Source organism: Chelmon rostratus, chromosome 2 (assembly GCF_017976325.1).
Source record: "Chelmon rostratus isolate fCheRos1 chromosome 2, fCheRos1.pri, whole genome shotgun sequence".
NCBI classification, from domain to species: Eukaryota; Metazoa; Chordata; class Actinopteri; order Chaetodontiformes; family Chaetodontidae; genus Chelmon; species Chelmon rostratus.
In genome coordinates, this window is record NC_055659.1 from 14,104,768 (window position 1) to 14,120,858 (window position 16,091).

Below are 16,091 nucleotides of genomic sequence, written 5' to 3' on the forward strand. Positions count from 1 at the left end.
CAATGCATACTGCTCAGCTACAACCCCCAATTATACTTCAACTGGGGTATTCGTGACTGGACGTCTGGGGGGATCACACACATTTCCGATTAGGGGAGGAGGAGGGGAGAGAGAAAGAGAGAGGGGGAGAGAGAGAGAGGGAGGGAGAGGGAGAGTTTACCCTTTCATTCCAACCAATGAGACGCTCGATACACTAACATTTTCATAGTTGTGCAGGAGCACAAAGTGAGCTGACTGTGTGAACTTCCAGGTAAAACTGCAGACCGACTCAAGGTAAGTTCAGCCCTCTCTGCGCACACTCTTGCATTTGGCGCTGCCTGCACGAGCAGGGCTGCTCAGGCTGAACATGGAGCCATAGCCTGAATGCATGTATGCAGCCTATGTGTGTATGTTCAGGGCTGGTCTGAAAGGAGAGCTTTTGCACCTGTGTTGCTCGCCTTTGTCCTCCTTGCTGAAGTTTTTGCAGCCCTCGCGGACGCTCGGTTCATCCACTTCGGCGGACCTGCTATCGCTGCAAAATCCAACACATTTAAGATCGATTGCGCAAGTGATGGGAGCAGGGGGATGTTGTGTAGTGAGCGCCGACTTTACGCGTTTAAACACTGCTGGCCCCGACTGTTGTTTTGGCGTTTTCCATGTGCCAGTTTGCTCGAGCGAAGTCGGGAAGGTCTGAACTCGCGGCTTCGCTGCAGGAGCGTTTTACGCACCTTCTCTAAAGGCTGTAGAAGAATGTGTTTTTATGATCGCAATTGCCGCCCATATGCAAAAAGTACATTCAGTCCCGTACTTGACTGCCAAACACGGGCGAGTAAAGCGGACGGTCTGCTGCTGCTGCAGAAGGAGTGCTGGACGCTTGTTGTGTTGCTCCGAAATGAGTTTTATAAGCGACGAAACGACGTCGTGCGTCTCGTTTGGCTTTTAATTCGTTTCAGCGAGGACGTCGATTTCTCAAATTACTCCGACTTCCTGCTTCGGTGCGGCCGTTTTGATAGGCTGTGTTGGCAATTAGTGTTTGGCACATTCCTTACAGAGCCAGACGGTATGGAAAACGACCACCTTGGGACGTACCAACAGCCAATTTAAAGTCGGCATTGAGGGTTTACTCTGGCCATAAAAAGCCAATTAACCTAGTAGATAATACAGTACTTTTTAGGAAGTTACCAGAAATGTAAGCATGCCAATGGATGTCGCCTATTGTTTATAGCTACATGGGTGCTATTAATCAGACCTACAGTATGGTTCATAGGGCTGACACAATAAATCAATTAATCCATAATCAGAAAATGAATCAGCTATATTTATGATTGATCCAGTCATTTTTTAACAAAAACGCCGATTCCCTCGTCTCGGATTGTCAGATGCAAAGACTGCTTGCTTCTCTTTGTCTGAGGTGTTAGTGAACTCATTATGTTTTAGTTTGTATTCTTGGGCTCTGGGGAACTTGTTAGAGGCCTTTTTCTTTATTTTCTGACATTTTTCTTACCAGTTGATTAATCAATTCAGAAATAAGACATTTAATTGAAATCAGTTGTTGATTTGGTCAATAAAATGTTGGAAAATTGTGAGATATGTCTGACACAATTTCTTTAAGTCCAAGATGATCATCGAGATGCTCATCAGACGTTTATTGTGATGGAAAACAAAGATATTCAGTTTCCACATTATCACATGAAAGCAAATCCTCAAAACAGAGAAGCTGGGACCAGAAACTGTTGTGCATTTTTCTTTGAAAATTTACATTATGTAAATGGATTGATTATAACTATAGTTGCAGATCATTTTTGTGTTCGTTCACTAATCACTTAACTGACTAATTGTTGCAGCTGTAAAGCTGACAAAGCTGCAAGCTGTGATTTGTCAGTGGTTTGTCATCTTGCAGTGATTTTCCATTTAGTAGTTTTTGTGTGTGTGATTCTAGAATCCTGATTCCTAAAAAGTTTGAATGCTGCGTAAAATGTAATAATAAACAGAGTGAAATAATTTCCAAACAAACTGTGTTCACCAACAACAGTTTGGCAAAGTGTGTCTGAGTCCATATAGTAACATCCTTTATACAATCATATGTTCACAAAGTGGTGAACCTCGCTCCATCCTGGCTTGTGAACGACTGAGCCTTTCCAGGATGCTTCTTTCATACCCAATCATGATCCTATCACCTGTTACCAATCAACCTGTTTACCTGTGGAATGTTTAAAACAGGTGTTTTTGGAGCGTTCCACAACTTTCCCAGTCTTTTGTTGCTCCTGTCCCAGCTTGTTTGAAACGTGTTGCTGCATCAAATTCAGAAAAGCAGATATTTACAAAAATCAATGACGCTGATGAGGTCAAACTTTAAATATATTGTCATTGTACTATTTTCAACTGAGTAGAATGTGAAAAAGGATTAGCAAATGATCACATTCTGTTTAAGTTTTACACAGAGTCCCGACTTTTTTGGAATCAGGTTGTAAATGACTGTTTCAGCTGCACAAGTTTCACAGTGAAAGTTGTAGCAGCATCAGACACACCTACAACATGCACAACCCCATTGAGAAATACCTCACAGAGGGCAGATGGAAAGGCAGCGTACAGTAGATGCAGATTTTGGATGGTAGATTGAGTTGTGAATATCTGTGCTACTTTTAGTCGCTGGACACCATTCTCATGTTTCCCCGCGTTTGCCAGACCCCTGCCTGTGTTCCGATGAACCCGGTGCCAAGGCTTATGTTTAAGCAGTTCCCACGCTTGCTCTTGGAAAACAGTCCAGTGTGATTCTGAATCATCCTTTTAATGATACATTAACCCCTGATTGAAACTCACTTTTGTAATTGTGCAAAAAGAAAATGATTAGAAGTGGTGCACTATAGCTGCTTGTGCAAAATTCTTCAAAAATGACTCATTCAAAATTTGCTCCTTTTTTTCTTCTTTGCTCACATCTCCAGCTCCTGATACTCAGGTCTTCTCCTCTTTAAGCCCTCGAGGCCGCTCCTCCAGGCTTTGATGCCCACACTCTTTGACGCAGGTGGACAGACACAGGCATGAGTAACAGTGGGACCAAAGAGCCGTCTCCCCAGCCGAGCACCGCCCAGTCACCTCCTGAGCCTCAGCGCAGGGGCAGGGGTCGGCCACGGAAACAGCAGCAGGTAGGACTTCTGACTTGAAAAGATGAGTTTGATCAACTCTGTCCTTGAGGTCAAATATTAAGAGCTCATTCTGAGAAACAAAGCTGGCTGTAGAAAAGATGCAAACAAGCGTTTCCACTGCTGAGTTATTGGCTCCATGTTTGATCTCTCTCTGCAGGAGCCTGTTGGACCACCAACCCCAAAGCGACCGAGAGGACGACCGAAAGGCAGCAAGAACAAAGGCCCCAGAACTGCACTGAAGGTTGAAACTGATCAGAATATCCAAAATATTAAATATTCATTTGAATTTAATTGCAGGATTGTAACAGCACCTTGTTTCTGAACTATATTACAACAATCTACTTTTTGGACACTACGCATTTTTGTTAAATCACAAGAAGTGTTGTGGATTTATTGTATTGTAACATTAGAAGATATGATAAGAAAGAACTGATCCTCAGTGAATTTGGACGTATCTGTGGTTTCTGACTTAAGTCGAAGTGACCTTGATCTCTATCACTCCAGGAAAAAGAAGTCACAGACAACATATTTGTCTCATTGTTCAATCGATGGTAGCACCATCTACATTTACGTTTATAAAATACTATATATGATCTTATTAGGTTTGTCTTTGCAATGCACCTGCTTTAGACACATCTCAGTTGTTCCAGGTAAAAAGTCCTAAAATGCAAAGATTTCTGTCTTGTTGTAGGATGCTATTAGACCATCAGCAGTCACCATGAGGGCAAATGTCAGCTGAAAGCAGAAAAGGCAAGCTGTGATTAAATCAGTGCAGTATTTATGCCTCACCCTGGGTTAGTGCTCAGACGTGGTCAGTGCAGAGGCAGCTGTTAGTTTTCTGACGAATGAAAGATTGTCTTACAGAGAAATATCTGTCACTATAATATATTTCCATTGTGTGCTTTAGACTTTGAAGTGTAAGCACTTCAGAGGGAAATTGTATACTCGCTGCACTACAGTTATATGATATTGTTACTTTGCAGTTTACCATTTGAAACCCAAATCATTTTCTCATCTTCTAAAATATCATAGAGGTTTAGTATATCAACAGGATATTAAGTAGTTAAAATTAGCTCCATCTCGACCGGTCCAGCTACGACAGCTAAAAATCTGCTTACACTTAAATGCATCACTGATTCAATAATATAATGTGTCCAATAATCAAACACTCTAAAAGGAAATAATTTGTACAATGAGCATTACTTTTGATACTAGAGTACATTTTTAATGTAGGACTTTTACTTGTAGTATGTGTGTATTTGTACACTGTTGTATTGCTACTTGTTACTTAAAGGCTCTGAAAACTTCTTCTGCCACTGTGCTCCAAGTCCTTCGGAATAATATGATTATTCTTTCCAAACAATTAAAAAAAACATGTACATGTACAAATACACTAATGCCATAAAAACTGAAAGCTAAACTTGTCAATTTTGTGTGCCGTAATTTTTTAAATGACAGCTGTTCAGTATACAATTAATGTGGACTTGTGCAAACATGCACTCATGTCTATCATTTCCAGCAACATTGCTGTTTATATTGTTATTGAGGAAATTGTTACAAAAAAATTGCTAAAGTGTTGCTAAATTTTTTCTTTAAGTTAAAATAGAGGATGTAGCACAGCCCCTCCTGGCAGCTTTCCTTTTAAATCAGGAGATTTGCAGGAACTGCCTGAGCAGTTGTAGCATGCACAGTATAACACAAGATCTATAACACACATTTCTTGTTTATTTTGTTTTGTTGGGGGCTTAGAAGGAAAATGTAGTTTTCTAGCATTGTCACCAGCACTGGAGAAACAAATATGTTTCTTTTCTCTCCATGTTCATCAGTAAAGGGTGTAGCTTTGTTGCAGTTGTTGGCAATGCCAACCACGCAGGCCCTGTAACCTGTGCGTGTAAAGTCAGATCAGAGTATTTCAAAGAGCTTTTTAGTTATTACTTCCGTTTATAAAACAAAACTTCTGTTGTCCTAACAGAAATGTTCCAAAATATTCAAAATGGCTACAGCCAAAGTCTGCAGAAACGTTAATGCTCAGAAGAAAATGTATAAACCCTTAATCTTAGATCTTAGTTTGTGATCAGTATGACAGGATTGTAAAAGTCTGACACCTCCCTTTCAACCATTCATCTGTTCTTTCTCAGAAAGTAGAGCACGTTGGGGAAAGACGACCACGTGGGCGACCGAGGAAATGGGTATGGAGCAATCGCTGGCAATTAGAGACATCATGGAGTTAATTGTAAATGTGTCTCCAAAGCCTCCAAGGTGTCTGCTGCAGATGTACGGTCCTTGAGGGCGGCTTCTCCTTCATGTCTAATTAACTTTGTTCCCTTTCTTTCCACAGCCCCAGAAAGTAGTCCAAGAAGTAACTGAAGAGCAGCAGGTGAGGAAGAGCTTGTAGGGTGGTCCAGTTTTGTTTTGAAGTGTATGCAACCTTAAGCCACAGGTGCTCTCAACTGAAAACTTATTGAATAAATAATTACATTTCTAACAAGTGTCTTATAATCTAAAAGATTGAGCTGTGTCGTTGTTGCAGAGTTTTTTAATCATTACATGCTTGAAATCCTGTCGCCTGGATGCATGTGTGTTCTTCAGTTTAACACTCCGCCACTGCAGATTTACCGATGAGTTAGTATTGCATAGAGCTGAAGCTAAGATCATGATGACGTAGGAATGAAAGCTCTGCTTCAGTTGAACAGAAATCTCGTTTTGTGTCACACCTTTTTACCTTTTGACTAATATCAGTTACACTGATGGTGAAGGATGTGTAAAAGCGGGGCTGATGTGCACAGATTATCTCATCATGAATGTCATTAGAGCTCATGTTCAGCACCAGACCTGAGCTACATTCAAAGGCCCTTTGAGCCTGTTATACAGCTGCAGCCAACAAGCCTTCATGATTCCAGTTGTTTTCGCTTGTTCAGTACTTACTGTGTGGGATGGGGAGTAGATAGGATGCTCCTCTGCCTACCTCAGAGCAGCCCTTCAGCAGTTTATATATTTGTCTTTTCTCATTTAGTGCAACGTAATGCAAAAGTCATACTAGTCTAAACTATTCCATCTCTGGCAAACGCCTCCATAACCACAAATTCACCACAGAAAGACTAAGAAAAGGCTTCTGTCTTCAGGCGTACTCTGTCCTCTGACCTCAGTATATCCTCTGCCTCGTCCAGCACATTGTCTGGACATTTCAATTTTTTTTATGTTACATTTTTATCCTTTATTTTTCTTTGAATCCTTGTTCTTCCAACTAGTCTTCCATATTTACTTGTGTATGTGAGAAATAGACCTTTGGATCCTAGTAGGATGTTATTATCAGACACATATAAAACAGCTAAAATTGCCGTTGCTCTGGCACATTTGATTTAAATAGCAAAACAACCACCGCACACGTTCCCTGTGCTTTACGTAAACTGACTTCGTGAGGATGTGACGAGTTCCTGGAAATGCACAGATGGCGGTGCTGAATTCCCCAGATACACCTCCAAACATCCTTTTGTGGCATCCAGTTTTGGTGAATCTAAGACCAGCCTTTCTGAGAAAAGCTTTCATTCTTTTAGCCATCTTGTTCGTCTTTCAAACGGCAACATTGCACAACAGTTGCCACCAAAGCCGGCAGGTCTCTTGATGCCCCTCGCCTGCCTTATCGCATCCTCTGCACCGAGCAGTTTGTCAAAGATTCTTCAAGAACTGAAACTGTTGAGACAGACTCCCTTTCTTAGTGGCACGCTCACGAAGGGGAAGAATGAGTCAATGTAGAGAGGGGAAACCTGATCTAACTGTTGTCTTCCTCTGTCTTCTTGGTTTCCTGACATAACCGTCGTCTTCCTCACAGTTCGCGCTCTGACAGCTGGACCTAGATCCTCGCACGCAATCACTCAATGAAATTTTAACACTCATTCTTGTTTTCTCGTGCTCCTCTTAGTGTTGATTCATTACTGTGTGCGCAATGAGTCACCAGGCTGACAGAGATCAGACAATGACAGACATAATGATGGTGGTTTTGGTCCCCTGCTTTTCCAGGGCCCTTCAGAAGAGGCTGAGGAGGGTCCCTCGCACCTTGAGCCCTCGACATCTCAGGTTCCAGCGCAGGAGGAAGGGGAGTAGATAGGATACCTCTCTACCTACCTCAAGGTTTGGCCTCAAACAAACGGGGGTTCAGTCTGACTCCTATCTGTGATGGGGATTCAGGATCACACACACACACACATAAACACACACACACACACAAACTCATTGCAGTGGTTTCTTCTCCAGATCTGATGCTGTACCCTGGTTTTATTGGTTCACGATAAGAGTTTGGTGAGCAAACTCTGTTTTAACATTGATGGATGTAATCTTTGGCTATCGCTCTTTTTAGGGGAATAGTTCCACATTTTGGGGAAGATTGATGCCAGTCTCACGTCTGTAGGATGACTGGCCGCAGCTGATCGGCTTAGCTCAGCACAAAGACTGGAAGCAGGGGGGAACAGCGAGCCCGCCTCGATCTAATGGTAGCAAAATCTGCCTACTGGCGCCTCTCAGGCTCCCTAGCTAACATCTCGTTTGTTTAGTCCGTACACAAACCTAAGTGTGAAAATGACAGTTTTGTTTTTCGGGGGTCATGTGCCTTTTGAGTTTTAGAGGTGCTGGTAGGTGGGTTTTGCTGTCTTCAGACAGATTCTTTCCAGTCTTTTTGCTGATGCATTTGTTCTACCAATTGTCTCATCTAATTCTAGGCATGAAAGCCAAGAGGCGTGCAGTATTTCCCAAAATATCCAACTATTAACCATAAAGGATAACTTTCGTTTTTTACAACCTGGACTGTATTTTTAGCATTAAATACGACCATTTACTCACCCAGACAACTTTGGTGGCATTTGGAGTCGTTTTGAAGAAATTAGCCCCAGAGGAGCGGCGCGTATATCCGTATAATGCGAGTACTCGGGGCATCCATGCGCAGCCTCTATATAACGCATAATCTGTGGCGAAACTCGTTCATATTCCAATATTTTGTTATGATATGCTGGTGCTATTCCTCTCTGAGCCGGCGGTCGGCTAGTTTAGCTGTAGTTTGGCACAGCTATGGTTCATTATTGCGTATTTGTAGTCGACCGCTGCAGAGTTAGCCGTGTTATGGCTGGCTGCTCACAGCGCCTGGCGTTCAGTAATGACATCATCCACGTCAGAGGTAGTTGTCTAGAGACGCCAGATGTTGATAACATGCCACCACGGGCTCAGAGGGGAATAGCACCAGCATATCTTAACAAAATATTGGAATATGAACGAGTTTCGCCGCAGATAATGCGTTATATAGAGGCTGCGCATGGATGCCCCGAGTACTCGCATTATACGGATATACGCTCTGGGGCTAATTTCTTCAAAACGACTCCAAATGCCACCAAAGTTGTCTGGGTGAGTAAATGGTCGTATTTAATGCTACAAATAAGGTCCTGGTTGTAAAAAACAAAAGTTATCCTTTAAAGGACTCCTGCTTTTCTGAACCTCTCGGTGTGTGTGTGTGTGTGTGTGTGTGTGTGTGTGTGTGTGTGTGTGTGTGTGTGTGTGTGTGTGTGTGTGTGTGTGTGTGTGTGTGCGTGCCTGCGTGAGCGAGCATGTGGAGAGAGGGCAGGGTTGCAGGCTAAAATGAGAGGGGGGTTTCAAGAAAAAAAAGGAACCAAACTATTGGAACATGTTTCTAAATCAACTGTCATGAATCCTCATTTGAAACGGGAGCCGGACGGTGCCATTTTTAGCAATGTTACAATATAAACATGGTGCTCTGAAGTCGTTATTATGAAAGTAGGCGTGAAAGGTTTGATTCCAAAATGAAACATCCAATTTGGGAGGGGGAGAAAATGGCTGACGTTCTTTGAAATGGTTTGCGAAGCTCTGTTAATGTAAGTAAGAGTACAGTGTTCTGGTTAATAACCTCAGTGAAAATCTCTTTTTTTCCTTCCAACCAGCAGCTGTTGTAAGAATTTTTTTTTTAAAAAAGCACCCAAAGTTATTAAGTGGATGTCTCATTTTGGAGAGGGACCTTTCATATGTACTTCAGTCAACAACAGCGTTGACGTGTCATTTTACCACACTCAGGACTTTACTATTACAGTGCTTTTACACCATATTGAAACCTCAGGTACAAAACTATTCAGGAACATGTTGTCAGTCTACTCAGTAATAATTATTGTGCTGTGTTTGTTGTGCATTTCTGATCTGTATTTGACATTACCAGTATGCCTTGACACAAAGACCTCATTTAAACCTCAGATGCTCTCAGTTTCTTAATCTCTCATTCTACCTCAGTAACACAAAAGACAGACGATCTCCAACAAAGTTTTACTCCACTCCCTCACCAGCAAAGACATATGTACACACACACACACAGACACACGCGCGCGCACAAGTTCGTGTGCAGACATACAACAAAGACAGGCAGAGGGTTTTCAGGCCTACACACACAGAGAAGCAAACAGTACACTCCAGCAGATGATTTTACTATCGGTGTACAAATAAAAGCATCAGTGTCATTTCTTCAAAAAAAAAAAAAAACAAACAAAAAAACTGTATTTGTTTAAAGCTGAAGTGAGACTTATTTTGTTCTCCGGGGAAATAAAATGCAGCCAATAGTTTACAACAACTTGATGAAATACTTGCTTTTTAGGGTGTAGTTCCTTATGAAATACTTGTTTTGTTTTGGTTTTTTTTGGGTCGCTTACTCTTTTCTCGTTTTTACTACATCATGTATTTTTCTGATTCTTACACTGTAAATTGTATGTGTGACACTCTTAATTCATGTGATTGGGGCAGCAAAAAAACCATGCGGTGCTGAAATACACGACAGTTATGGCACACAACAACAATCACCACAGTCACCTTGTATGAAAATGAATTCATACTGAATGCTGCATCACTAACTGTCTTTGTTAGACCCGTTTCTGAGAGAAAAAATTACCCAAGTTGTCCCTTTTCTTCCTAATTGGCATTATTGTGACAATAATTCATAAATGGGAAAATATAATTTAAGAAGCACTTGGAAAAAGGAGTTATGAAGTCGGCAAACTGACTCAGTAACGTTGTGTATTAAGTAATATCTATTTAACGTCTAACGTACCTCACTGGTCATACCAGACCGAGTGAGGCTGCGGCAGGAAAACCTCTGATTGTACTGAATTGCGTTTTATTGTTTATTAATTCACCTTTTCCCTCGTTGCACTTCTTCAAAAAGTTACACAGTCTTGCTTTAAAGGGTTAGAACATATTTTCTCACTTAGAGGTGTCCGGCCATGCAGGTCGTTATGCTTTTATTTGGCCAGGTTTTAGGACATCTGGTCCTTCCTCTGGCACTTCAGTACAGTGGAAACGATTTGAATGTTTTTTGTGGGCACACGAACGAAAAGAGAAAACTATCTGCATAATACGACACAAACCGAGGTTAAGAGCAAAAATATTTGTGATATGGGAGAAGCCACATGTTAGGGTCAACTCACCTGTAGAATGATATATGTACTGATCATTTTTCGTGGTTGGAGAGGATTTTGGCACTTAAACCGACAGCCTGTTGCAAATTCTTCAACTTCAAACAAGATTCTGCCTGCAGGGTTACCCAACATGAACTCCAGGTCACTTCCTAGTTGTTTATTACATCACTTGATCACTTCCTGTCTATATCAAACGTTTCTTCCACCTAAATCCCACTTATTTGTTGTATCCCAGTAATTCTCTGTATTTCAGCATTGTTCACTAAATCACTGCCAGATGAGCTTAATCCATTTACAGACAGGTATGTTTTCTTGTTCAACTGCATTGACTTTACTTTATTGCCCTCTGGACTACCTCTGAAAACGGACAAGCCTGGGACATCTCTGAGGAAGCGTTCGGTTAGTTGTGCCTAACCTTTGCCGCCAGACCTGCAGGCGATGTGGATCATGAAATCTTGAAATAACTGTCAAACTAGTACTGTTGTAGTCCACTCATCTCATCTCACTACATTCATGTCACCACAATGAATGGAAGTCAGCCTGAAGGGTGCCTGTTAACGTAACTACAGCTGAGTCAATGTTTGTTACTTTACACGAGCTGTGTCTGGATATTTACTCTCTATACGGGGACAATGTTGTTCTGTGATCTTACTGATAGTGATATAGTTACATACAGTACTTGATCCATTTTCAACTATTGAAAAGTTGAAGTGTAACTTGATAAATCATCTTTTATGCCTTACCTTTTAACACCATTTTGTAGTTATGTTATTGATGTGTCCTCATCCATTTCATTAATACAACTCACAAACCTGTGATATATATTTTGTTATGATTCTTTACCATGTGATTTGTGTTATTCTGCTTCTTTATCGCTTATCAATAAAATATCACACCTATCAGCTCTCGTTTGTCATACATTTGTGCAACAAAGCACCCTTTCTTTTCGGTTTAAATAGTTTTAATGTATACAGACGGAAACAATCCTTCATTGGTCATTAAAGAAGAAACAACGTAGAGGTGGACAGTTCACTAAAGGATGGTAACACATCCAGTGTTCAAGCTCGTCAGAGATGTAACACCACAAAATCAGGAGAGAACACAAATTTACACGTCTCTCTTATCAGACATGGAAGTAGATACTGAAGCTCAGAAGAACTTCACTGACAAGCTACCAAACATTTTAACAGCAATGACACAATATGATTCAAGAAAAGTGCATCACACTGCGTTGGTGTGCCAAATGATAACAGTGCAAGTTCATACGTGATGCTTCCCATAACGCTCCCTTATCATACATGCACCCTACACTTTTTTTTTCAGAATCTGAAAACCGCTGCCATTCCATGGACCGTGTTTTAGTGATGAAAACCAAAGCTCCAGTTGTTCCAAAAAACAGTCCAGTTGTCCCTTTTTTTTTCCTTCCTGAGCGACAGTCTGTATTCCGATGAGGCCGGTGGCCCCCGCCGACCGAAGTCAACTAATGGAAGAGAGCTGTTAAGCGTTGAGAGCTTTGGCTACATCTGTGAAGACCAGACGACTGGGCCTCTGCGTGGTCCCCTGGGAGGTGGTGAGAGTCTGCAGAGGAGATAAAACTCTCGGTAACAATTGGATCACATGGTGGGCCTAGCTCGTTGCTCCAGTGTAATATTTTATTTTGTTAATTTTAGGACCATCAAAGCAGCTGAATTGACTTAATATTTTAGGATTTAGAATGTGATTTATTACTGAAACCAGAGGCAATATGTTAGGACCAGAAGCCACATGTATAAAACCAAAGAGTATGCAAACTGCTCAGGGTGTGTTGAAAGTTCACATGTAAAAATGAATATATCTGTTTTTTTCACTGTATGTACGACCGCTGGAGGTGTTTGACCTGAGATGAAAAATATTCATAATTGGATTGAAAATAACACAAAATGTGGTGTTTTGCATACTTTTTGTGCTCATGTGGCCACTGGAACATTTGATGTTAGAGTATTAAATTAAAGGAGCATCAAGGAAAGGATGAAGGTTGTATGGACGTAAAGTGTGTTGGTCTGTGTCCTCTGTTAGCTATCCTTTAACATAGATTAGTTCATATAAATTGACTGTGATATAAAGTAACTAGAAATGAACATCTACTATTTTTGTTTGAGATAGTGAAATAATGACAGTGGGACAGAATGAGGATTGTGGGGGAAAAAAGGTTTAAAGAGACTGTTCAAAAGACACACAGATCATACTTTACCATGTTTGCCTTTTACCATTATGCCATTGTCAAAACTTCAGAGAAATAAAAGAAAATAAAGATAAATTATGACATTAACAGCTATTAATGGAACAAAAGAACTGTAGATTCCTTAATCAGTAGCCTAGAATAAGGCATAGATGTACTGTGGTATGTAAAAACGATGTCAAATATACAGATAGACTTAATTAAAGCTGACACAAGCCACAACAAGTTCAATGCACTGAACCGGGCCGTCAGAAATTATTAGAAAAATTTCATATCATACTTTAATACTTTGCTCAGAGTTTGATGGGAAACATTGTCTGCTGCTCAAAGCTTCACATTAATGTCTATTTAGGAATATGAAACATGGTAATCATGGCTTAATTCTATACGAGGCAGTTGCCAGCTCACCTTGGCATTGGGACCTGTGAGGCTGCCTTCCCGGCCGTGGTCCAGTAGTTCCTGTTCCAGCAGGTCATCTTGTTCTTCAGCCGGGTCAAAGTTGTACATGGGCATGAGCTGGTGCCTCAGCTTCTCCAACCTGTATGATGAGAGTTTAGACTGCAGTTTGTATAGACTGTGGTCTCCAAGTTCCCATGAACTCCCTTGATAGACTGATCATTTGTGGCAGTTTGTATAGCAGTATGTACCATGTGGACACAGCATAAATGAAATAATATAGCTTTTTGGCACAGGGCCCCTCTACACAACCACAAAATAAACTAATTTTAGTGGTGCAAAATCTGTGACAAATTAGCAAATAATCCAATTACTGAAACCAACTGACATTCAGTAATTGGATTATTTCAGCAAATAGAATGTTTATAAACTTACCGCTTTCGTTTCCGAATGTACAGCATCTAGGATGGAGAAAGGCAGATACAATGAGACAGAAAAGCAAGTAGCGCGATTGAGAGGTAACTAAATGTTTGAGTGCTAGTATATATTACATCTGAGGTGTGTCAAGACGAACAAACACAAATCTAAACATGATGTAGAGGATCCGATAGGTCAAGATGTTTGGAGTCAAATGTTTTAGAGATAATATTTAAATGTGTCTCACAATTGCCACTGCTAAGCCAATGACAGTGATGATGCCAAAGGGAACGAGCACCATTCCCATCCCCGAGCTCTCGATCACTGCCTCCGGGAACGTGGTGGCGTTGAAACTGGTCTCGTTTGTTGTTATAGTAACAGTCATTAATGTTGCTCTGGAGGTGACATTGTCTCTGGCGCTCGAGCCCGTCGAGAGGAAGGGGATCGCGGTGGTTGTGGGGAGAAAACTTGTTGTTGTCTTAGCCGCAGTTACAGCCATGGTCGGGCGTTTCAACTGAAGGATGTATTTTCAATCTCTGCGTGGATGTTGTTGTGGCGCTCACAGTCTAGTGTGTCTCATGGTCGACAGAGGTGTCTTCCCTCTGGTTTGAGGTCTGCTGAGGCATTGATGATGCTTTAGCCATATGATCTGGGGAATAAAACCTAAAACAAAAAGGCAAAATAGTGGGTTGAGAAACAAAGGGTTACTTTACTTTTTCAGCCATTTATGTCGAAGGGGTGCCCAAACTTTTCCCTTGGAGGGCCAAAACTGCAACTTAATGGTGGGCCAGGGTCAAAAGCAAACACTTACTGTACTGTTTGGATGCAAAATTCCAAATCCCCTCAACTGATTGACTTCATTCTTTTAGAATTAAGAATTAGGGATCCTACATATCTAAAGAGCATAAACAGCAAGATATATTATAATTATTTTTTTCTAGAAACATCTGGCTGCCCAGATCGAACGTTATGGCGGCCAAACTTTGGCCCACGGACCTCGCCTGGTAGGACGAAATGCATTGCAGGGAGTATGAAGGTGAGGCGATTCTCTAACTCCAGTTAAAATATAATTTCCATTTGGCTTCTGTGGACTGATTATTTAATGGAATCTTTTTATACATTTATTTTTAAACATTTCAATTTTGACATCCCCCTCCCCACCCTCGCTTTCACTCAAACCTCGACTGATTGTGCCAGCGGGGCTGTGGTAGGTGTTTCAGGGCAGGATGTGGGTAGTGAAGGCACAGGAGGAAAGTGGCATAACAAACTTGATAAAATACAGAGGGATACTAACCACTCAAACTGTAACGTACACTGTGAGGAAATGTGTTGGCACCGTGTTCAAAACATCAAAATCAAACACCCACACACACACACCACCACCACCACACACACTGCTTCCATAAATATCCAGTGCATCCAAGACTCGGTACATGTACCTCCCACCCACACACACAAACTGTACACATCCCATGAAGAGCAATTAATCCTGAAGATCTAAATATGTGAGCGGTTTTAAAACATGAACATGCTTTTCATTTTAAAGCAGTGTTACATGCTGACACAGGAAGGCAGTGAAAATAGACACACGATCCATTCCTCTCCCCTTAGTGCATCCTGTCTGCTTGTGCGCTTAATGAGGAACATGTGCAGCTGAAGCAAACAACCAATGAAAACCAAGGGCTGGATTCAGTCATTGCTGTTTGTCTCTGGTTAACAAACCCTGCACTGCAACCGAGACAGAGCCTGCAACACTGCACGTCTTTGTATGAATCATGCTGTTATGGTGTTATCACTGTGTGTCACTGACACATAACATGTTATTTTTAGTCAGGATGCACTCTATCTCAGCTGTCCTGTGCAGACAGCTGAACTACTAATCCTGCCAACGTGACCACCGCGTACTCCATGTGTCCTCTCAGATTAGAGAGGCATACGTACCTTAACATACAACATGCATGACTTCAGAGGTGAGCTGCGGCAGGCCGGGGCTGGCTACAGAAGGGAAAATTTCATTGGAAGAGGCAGCATTTCCTCCAGCGGCTGCTGCCCCTCCTCCTCCTCTTCTTCTTCTTTTGCTCCCCCCTTTAGCAATGCAGGTACTGCTCAGGCTGTTTACACTGACAAAACAGCCATTTTCTCTGAAGATGGACCCCACACACCAGTGCAACCTTATCCCAGCAGCCTCCAAGAGATCCCCTTCCCTTTCTCAGATTGCCTCCTAGGATCTACTCCCCCCGTCTTGCCCTTTCTTGTATTTCACACAAGAGAGGCTGCTCTAGGGATGCTGCAAACAGAGATCAGTGCGGCGAGTTCCCTCCCCCCTCACCCTGCAATTGGTCTAATGGCTTCAAGATGACAGATGCGGTTGGCTCCTTCAGCTGTCTGTTTGGCTTTGCAGGGGTGAGAATGGGATTTAATGGCTCTGCACACCAGATGCTGTCAGACCCATGTGAGTGACTGCATCCGGGTGGCAGGTCTGAG

At 41.8% G+C, this 16,091-nt stretch overlaps 2 protein-coding genes across 2 annotated transcripts; one reads left to right on the plus strand and one right to left on the minus strand.

Annotated features, from left to right (window-relative positions):
* Positions 1 to 116: 116 nt before the first annotated feature.
* Positions 117 to 7,951, plus strand: si:ch211-161c3.6 (high mobility group AT-hook 2b). Its single transcript, XM_041960756.1, has 6 exons — positions 117 to 273; positions 2,922 to 3,122; positions 3,280 to 3,363; positions 5,261 to 5,311; positions 5,461 to 5,499; positions 7,140 to 7,951. Exons 2-6 carry the CDS (start codon positions 3,018 to 3,020, stop codon positions 7,221 to 7,223), a joined length of 363 nt encoding a protein of 120 aa, XP_041816690.1. The 5' UTR covers positions 117 to 273; positions 2,922 to 3,017; the 3' UTR covers positions 7,224 to 7,951.
* A 3,496-nt stretch (positions 7,952 to 11,447) lies between these two features.
* On the minus strand, positions 11,448 to 15,859 carry si:ch211-161c3.5 (uncharacterized protein C3orf18 homolog). Its single transcript, XM_041954422.1, has 5 exons — positions 15,549 to 15,859; positions 13,855 to 14,270; positions 13,626 to 13,651; positions 13,203 to 13,332; positions 11,448 to 12,154 (listed from the first exon to the last, which is right to left on the minus strand). The coding sequence occupies exons 2-5, from the start codon at positions 14,104 to 14,106 to the stop codon at positions 12,074 to 12,076; spliced, it is 489 nt and encodes a 162-aa protein (XP_041810356.1). The 5' UTR covers positions 14,107 to 14,270; positions 15,549 to 15,859; the 3' UTR covers positions 11,448 to 12,073.
* Positions 15,860 to 16,091: the final 232 nt, after the last annotated feature.

What these genes read in the sequence shown, in the direction of transcription:
- si:ch211-161c3.6 (XM_041960756.1), top strand. Translation starts at nt 3,018, where the DNA reads ATGAGTAACAGTGGGACCAAAGAGCCGTCTCCCCAGCCGAGCACCGCC. An exon ending in GCCCCAGAACTGCACTGAAG is followed by an intron (nt 3,364 to 5,260) that starts GTTGAAACTGAT and finishes GTTCTTTCTCAG; the next exon opens with AAAGTAGAGCACGTTGGGGA. An exon ending in AAGTAACTGAAGAGCAGCAG is followed by an intron (nt 5,500 to 7,139) that starts GTGAGGAAGAGC and finishes CTGCTTTTCCAG; the next exon opens with GGCCCTTCAGAAGAGGCTGA.
- si:ch211-161c3.5 (XM_041954422.1), bottom strand. Translation starts at nt 14,106, where the DNA reads ATGGCTGTAACTGCGGCTAAGACAACAACAAGTTTTCTCCCCACAACC. An exon ending in TTGGCTTAGCAGTGGCAATT is followed by an intron (nt 13,652 to 13,854) that starts GTGAGACACATT and finishes TCTCCATCCTAG; the next exon opens with ATGCTGTACATTCGGAAACG. An exon ending in TCACAGGTCCCAATGCCAAG is followed by an intron (nt 12,155 to 13,202) that starts GTGAGCTGGCAA and finishes TCTCCTCTGCAG; the next exon opens with ACTCTCACCACCTCCCAGGG.